The sequence below is a fragment of the Nansenia antarctica genome, assembly GCF_963989245.1.
Source record: "Nansenia antarctica genome assembly, chromosome: 7".
NCBI classification, from domain to species: Eukaryota; Metazoa; Chordata; class Actinopteri; order Argentiniformes; family Microstomatidae; genus Nansenia; species Nansenia antarctica.
This window is the reverse complement of record NC_137677.1, coordinates 8176459-8184170: the sequence shown is the minus strand read 5'-3', so window position 1 is coordinate 8184170 and position 7712 is coordinate 8176459. Positions and strand designations below refer to the sequence as shown.

Sequence of the window (7712 nt, the reverse complement as noted above, 5' to 3'; positions counted from 1 at the left end):
TTTTAGCATGTTGATGTTCTATCAGCATGTTGTGATGTGCTAAACGGTGCAATTAGATGTTTGTAGCGATATTCCTTTTTAGCACTAGCCTACTAGCAGCTGTTTTGCATGTGTTTTGATTCAGAGTGCGTTTCCCAGCTATTTGGTTTGAGGTGTACCAGCATTCAAATAAGCACATCTTCTTCAACTCCTTTTCAGATTTCAATGTATGACACATCATGGGCACCTGCCCAATAGCTAATTACTATTGGGCAGGTGCCCATCTCCTGCCCCCTAAACTGTATGTCTGTTGCATTACTGTTACAATTATGTTTGTAAAATAAAATAAAACCCACCCCATCTGGCAACCCTGCTCCATTGTGACGTGAAATAGGCAATCAAGAAGCGAGCTGACTGACGCATCTTCTTCTTTTAGTTCTTCGGCACTTTATTTGCCCTGTCGCACATGGCTGCCTCGTACAGGTCAGTCAGGGTACGCAGGTCAGTCAGGGTACGCAAGGATCACACAAGATTTCTGGCTTGGGGGACGAGACTCTAGACTGTCGTAACGACAGATCTTTATGTATGTGGTGTGCTGTATTGGGAATATCGGCGTACACCACACACAATACGATCAAGGCTGTTTGAATGTGTGGGGTCTCTCTCATATAAAAAAATCTGTTAAGATTTAGAAAATCCATATGTGTACCAGGCTTTACACACTCCCACTAGACAGTGTCCTCCAGATCCACTCGACCTACCCCGTCCTGTGTATCCAGACAGGCCTTGAAGTCCCACAGAGTCTCTGTGCAGGACAGGCAGCCGCTGACAGCTTCAGGGACACAAACGGGTCGCACGGGGAAGATGTACGTGTTAGTACAGTTGGGTGTTAGGTAAAACGTTGCTCTATACCTGTGTAGTAACCTGTAACATCAACAGGGCTTTTATTATCCACCGTGTGTTACATTACACTGTAATAACTACCTGCATGATGCAGGGCTGTCCTTCCAAAGCTGTCTGTGGCGTCTACAGGCAATCTCTCCTGGCGGAGGGTGAAAAGAGATCATAATAAATATTCTCCATCAAAAATGCAAGAAAAAAACAATAACATTTCTGTTATAATTTTTTTCGAATGTGTTTTAAGCTCTGTTTATAACCATGTAACGTCATGACTGTCGGCTGTACCTGTAACAGTCTCTTCAAGCACTCAGGCTGTCCGTTTTTGGCAGCTAGATGGAGGGCACTGAAGCCTGTGTTCAACACAGCCAATCCAGAGCAGGGAGAGAGAAGGCGTTAACATAGACAAGTTAAAAGAGTGCATCATGATATTATTGAGACCACAACTTTATGGTATAACACTGCATGTACTGTAACAATATTGCCTTCATTCAATCAACCAAATGTGACAGGGTCTGGTTAAAAAGTAGGACAATGTCATTCTTCAGTTTTTTCCAGATTGTGGGTTAGGGTTAGGGCAGATTGTGATCTTTCAAATGACGTGTCATACATTGAAATCTGAAAAGTAGTTGAAGAAGATGTGCTTATTTGAATGCTGGTACACCTCAAACCAAATAGCTGGGAAACGCGCTCTGAATCCAAACACATGCAAAACAGCTGCTAGTAGGCTAGTGCTAAAAAGGAATATCGCTACAAACATCTAATTGCACGTTTAGCACATCACAACATGCTGATGATCAGATGATCACACAGTCCTTTTGAACACATCCTAAAACCTACATTTATTTACAAGCCATGTATCACTTCCCCAGTAGCCTATGGCAGACGAGACAGTGAATCCAATTCACACATTAGAAGCATTTAGTGATCCTAAACAGTTTGTTTGTTATATCGAGTGGGCTCTTTAACACTTAAACTTTCGTAATATTCAAAATAACTGAAGCTTTTTAAAATGTTATTTTAAATAAGCTTTTTGTTCATTTGTGTGACTTGAGAATTGCTGACATGCGGCCTTTTTCACCAGACCGTGTCACATATGTATGTGGCATATGGAAAGTGGGGACGATACATAACAAATAAATACATAGAAATGTGGGGACGTCCATCTCACCTGTGCCGTCTGGCACGTTCGCGTCCACGCCGTGAGACAGGATGACCTCCAGGCAGTCCAGACGACCCCGGGACGCCGACAAGTGGAAACTACGCAGGGAGAGACAAAAGAATCATGAGTCATTCAATTAAAAAGAACCTCAACTCAAGTTTCTCATGGGGCAAGGAAGGAGGACCATAAAACACCGAAAACAAAGTCTATCCTGTACCGACTGTTTCCGTTCCACCGTTTGACCGGTCGTTTATCACATCCTTACTTACGCTGACTTCCCCTCCGTGTCCAGTTTGGTGGGACAGAGCCCCTTCTTGGTGATCAAGGCAGCCACTTTCTCCGGTTCGTTCTGTTCCACAGCCTGGAGCAGCCTTTCGTCACTCTTACTCCAGTCCTGACTCTGAGGAGAGAGCAGTCACAGTCCCGACTCTGAGAGAGCAGTCACAGTCCTGACTCTGAGAGAGCAGTCACAGCCCTGACTCTGAGAGAGCAGTCACAGTCCTGACTCTGAGGAGAGAGCAGTCACAGTCCCGACTCTGAGAGAGCAGTCACAGTGCTGACTCTGAGAGAGCAGTCACAGTCCTGACCCTGAGAGAGCAGTCACAGTCCTGACTCTGAGAGAGCAGTCACAGTCCTGACTCTGAGAGAGCAGTCACAGTCCTGACTCTGAGGAGAGAGCAGTCACAGTCCTGACTCTGAGAGAACAGTCACAGTCCTGACTCTGAGAGAGCAGTCACAGTCCTGACTCTGAGAGAGCAGTCACAGTCCTGACTCTGAGAGAGAGAGCAGTCACAGTCCTGACTCTGAGAGAGCAGTCACAGTCCTGACTCTGAGAGAGAGAGCAGTCACAGTCCTGACTCTGAGAGAGCAGTCACAGTCCTGACTCTGAGAGAACAGTCACAGTCCTGACTCTGAGAGAGCAGTCACAGTCCTGACTCTGAGAGAGCAGTCACAGGCCTGACTCTGAGGAGAGAGCAGTGGCACAGTCACAGTCACCGTCTCATCAACGTCCCCTCACAACAGACCACCTATCTGAGAACACACTGCACATACAGGGTGTGGCTGGACAACGTCTCACAAAAAGGAAATGACTGCAGAATGTACTACGGAAGCAATTTACCATGAGAGGAAGAGGGTTGTGGACTCATTTACCACTGGTACAGGGTTGTGGGGTTGGGTGGGGTTGTGCCGGAAAACCCTGTACAGTGGTAAATGAGTCCACAACCCCCGCCCTCGAATGGTAAATTGCTTTTCCACAACAGCCACCACATAATATAAACAATAAATACACAGTTTTAACATTAAATTCATTCATTTACAGTCATTAATCGATTCAGAATACGTATATCCTTCCGCCACAGAATATAGTCCCATAAACAAGATCAACGATTGCATTGTAGGTCAGCACAGGTTTAATCAGATTGATTGGGAGGCACATTGATACTGGAAATGCGGTCTGAACTGAAGGTTGTTGGGATATTTACCACTGTTGCTAGCCAATCAGAATCCAGTATCCAAACATGCTGTTGTAGAAAACACAATTTCCAACAGTTTTCACCCTCCAAAACAAGGGAATGCTATGACAGAAAGACAACCGTGAAAAGACAATTCAAGTTGACCACACGGCTTCAATTTGGAAACTGTCCAAATCTCCAGGACAACGCATTGTGGCACAATCGTAGCATCAACTTCACGTTCCTTGACTTGCATATCAACTGACAGAACAGAGCCATACGTCACAGACATCATCACTCAGGCATAACACCGCAATAATCCGAACAATCGAACACTCCTATTCAAACTCTGATGCATCCCTGCTAACCCAGCGTGCAGACATAACACAGTGATAAGACAACTCAAGTTGACCACAGCTACAATTAGGAAACTGTTTACATCTCTAGTACAGTACACAGACTCCCGGTGGCCGGTGCTTTGGCCCCATCTCTGAGGTGTGTGTGTGTAGGAGAGAGAGAGGATACCCACCAGCACTCTGAGACACGGACAGAAGCACTTCATCAGGTTCACCAGGGACCCGGGATCCATAGAGCTAGGAGGGCAGGATACACACCACTAGTGTGCATTGTCTGACTACAGTAACACACACACACACACACACACACACACGAGCGTACACGCACACACACACACACACACACACACACACACACACACACACACACACTATACGCACACTCTAAGCTTAAAACTCAACCATTCACAGGCATCACTTCTTGCGCATATGCATACAGTATATACGCATACAGTATATACTGCAATACCTATGCTCACATAAACACATGCAGACACACACAAACACTCACACACACTCTCTCTCACACTCACACAGACACACGCTGCTCTAGGCCTCTAGGTCTGACTCTCACAAAAGCGACGCTCTCCATATGCAGTGCTCTCGCAGCCAAAACACCTTCCTCTCTTCCTGTGCTGCAACACCTTCCTCTCTTTTCAGGCCACACTCGGTCTGCAGTGGAAGCTTGGCACAGACACACACACACACATACACGCACACACACACACACACACACACACCTCCTCCCTCCTTCCATGTCCTTCTTTTCGTAGCCTAGTACTGTCTTCTCTTCCCCCTCTACTACCTCCTCCTCCTCTCACAGTCTCGCCATTTATTTCCGTCAGGTCTCTCCCTCTCTCTCTCTCTCCCTCCCTCCCTCTCTCTCTCTCCCTCCCTCCCCTGTCTGGGCTGTCCTATCTGGGCTAGGCTGCCAGTCTCTGGGCCCAAGACGAGGGCTGGCTCAGCAAAAACAGACAGGAGACAAAGCTGTGCTCTGCTGGTACAGGAGGACCATGAAGGGCAGAGGACACACTGACAGCCTGGAATGAGACTCGATGAGGCACACTGAGACCGTAATGAGACCATAACGAGACCACAATGAGACCACAATCTCCTCTCGTCTGATCTGTGCAATGAGAACCACAATCTACATTTCACATTAACATTTTTGGCATTTAGCAGATGCCTTTATCCAAAGCGACTTATAACAAATACATTTGGCTAAGTAAGTGAATCGTCTATCCCACCAGTCATTGCAGAGAAAAAGTCATCTATGCTCGGGCCTGGAGCCATTGGCTTGGCAGTCGTCATGCTAGAAGAAGGATTTCATTTTTTTATGGGTCTTCAGTCTACGGTGGAAGATAGGGAGTGACTCTCCAGTCCTGACAGCAGTGGGAAGCTCGTTCCACCAGCGGGGGGGAGCCAGTGTAGTGAAGAGACGTGACCGGGTAGCGCGCCACAATCCCCTCTCGTCTGACCTATATGTCAATTCTGTTACTTTTAATTCGCTAAAGATCTTTAAAATAATGACATCACTCTTTTTTCGAAAGAACAAAAATAGGACAGCTCTTCACCAAACATGTTGGACATGGCAACCAATGTAAACAACCCTTGTTTGTTCTTTGGATTACAGGCGAGGATTCAGCGCCACCCAATCTTTGTTTATATAGGTGGAGCCCAGCACGTTGTTCAGGCTTTCATCATTTACTTTTATTTGTCTGAAATAATCAACTCAGTGGACCGATATAGGACAGAGTATCCGAGCAGTAGTAAACAAGGAAGACAGGCTGGTACTTTCCCCCTGAAGTGTGTTTACACAAGGCCTTTGTGTGACCAACAACAGACTAATGAAGACTGATGATGTTCACAGCAAGACTCTTCTCCCTCTCTCCCTTTCTCTTCTCTCTTTCTCTTCAGGAACGTCTGAGCACCTCAGAGAGGGTAGAGTATAGTCACCTCTGACAGTGAGAGGGTACAGTATAGTCTGGGGGGGGGGGGGGGGTACAGTATAGTCAGCAAGGGATTAGTAACTAACTCTACCAGGGGAGGCTCATTGTGATACATGGAATGGAATGAGGAATGACTGAGGAAAGGTTTGATGTATCCTTCATCCCTAGTGCTATTACTGTAATATGCTTAATGGCAAATAGCACTTTGGCTGCATTATTGCACTTCCCCCTGCACGTTTTGCACACTTGCACTTTTTGTACCGGTATGACTTTCCATTTCTCAGAATTTGCGATTGTGACTCTGCGATTTTATTGTATCGATTATTGTGTTGATGTTGTTGAGATGTTGTCCTTTTTGTGTTGTCTGTCTGTGTGAGCCTGGCTGCAAAACACATTTCCCCTAGGGGACAATAAAGACATCTTGAACCTTGAACCTTGGCATCAAACACACGTTTGATACCATTTCCTCATTTCATTCCAGGCATTACAATGAGCCCGTCCTCTGATTTCTGCCTCCACCAGCCTCCCCTGCTCTCACCCTCTCCCTGGGAGAGCAGGCTTAGCTCTGGGGGATCTCAGTACCAAGGCGCAGGCACACAGGAGTTGAATTTCTGCTCAAAGCCAACTGCTCCAGAGAGCCAGCTAGCCATGCTGCCTCTATCCACGTATCAGACACATGGCTCCAGTTCCTTAGACATTTGAGGCATTACAGAAAATGAGATATAACTCTCACATCACATGGTGCTGTATAAAGAAGTGTGTTTGGGGGGGGGGGGCGGCAACAGGAAACAAAGGATTCTTTAGATTTGTGTGTGTGTGTGTGCGCATGTGTATGTATATGTGTATGTGTGTGTGTGCGTGTGTGTGCGTGTGCGCGTGCATGCGCACCTGTTTGTGTGTATGTGTGTGTGTGCGTGTGTGTGTGCGTGCATGCGCACCTGTTTGTGTGTGTGTGTGTGTGTGTGTGTGTGTGTGTGTGCGCATGTGTGTGTGTGTGTGTGTGTGTGTGTGTGTGTGTGTGTGTGTGTGTGTGTGAGAGTGAATAATTGAAGGCTACCTGAGAGCTCTGGTTACAGCAGCAGTCTGCCTAGTAGCGTGCTCTCCTGCTGCTCTGTGACACTGACACCCTGCATAGTGCCCCTCAACCCACACACACGAGCTGTCACCACCAGGACCTGCACTGGGCCGCTCAACAAAGAACAGCCCAGCACTACCCATCGCAGTCAATATCGGTTTGAACAAACAATGGTCTGAATGGCAACTTTCACAACTAAAATACCTCAGGTGAAAATATTCCAAACATTGTTTTGGAGCTTTCAGTGGATAAGGCATAAGGACATGAGGCATTATGGACATGAGGCGGACGGTTTGTGAAGGCGTAAATCAAGAGCTTGATTCTTACCTCGTTCTTTTTAAACTTTGCCTTCAGGCTCTTCATGGCTGCTTATGTGGTCTGCCTCCTGAGAAGCTCTATGGAGAAGGTATGAAGGAAAAAAGACACAAAGACTGTGTTTCAGTCATTCAAACACATTGTGAGTACAAGGATGCATTCATACAGGTGTCCCTTTGCATGCTTCAACTGTTTGATACAATCATTTGATTCAATTGAGACTGTGGTTATGGTGGTCGCCTAGGACTATCATCAATTACACAGCATTTTGGGCTATTTGGACCAAATAAGCACCAAACATTTAACCAATAAAAGCTATATTTAGGTAAACAGAAAATATAAATAGAGGCTATTATATCACTCCAAACTCCATTGGTGAAATAAATAAATACCTGAGATAGAAAGACGTTTATTGGGGGGGTGTTCTTAATCCTCTGGCCCAAAAGACGCGCTTGCTGCAACACCACTGACGCTTTTTGGACTTTCAAAGGCACCTGCCTTTCTTTTTACCTCCACCAATCACCG

At 46.2% G+C, this 7712-nt stretch overlaps 1 protein-coding gene across 1 annotated transcript in view; it reads right to left on the bottom strand.

Moving 5' to 3' along the window:
- Positions 1 to 7235, bottom strand: part of ankrd24 (ankyrin repeat domain 24) — a gene marked incomplete at both ends in the record, with an annotated part of 19082 nt that extends 11847 nt beyond the window's left edge. The window contains 6 exons of the mRNA XM_080536055.1: positions 741 to 811; positions 964 to 1021; positions 1165 to 1229; positions 2048 to 2136; positions 2308 to 2438; positions 7200 to 7235. Of these exons, the coding sequence (XP_080392181.1) occupies positions 741 to 811; positions 964 to 1021; positions 1165 to 1229; positions 2048 to 2136; positions 2308 to 2438; positions 7200 to 7235 (450 nt within the window). The remainder of the gene's footprint in view (positions 1 to 740; positions 812 to 963; positions 1022 to 1164; positions 1230 to 2047; positions 2137 to 2307; positions 2439 to 7199) is intronic.
- Between the last annotated feature and the right edge of the window lie 477 nt (positions 7236 to 7712).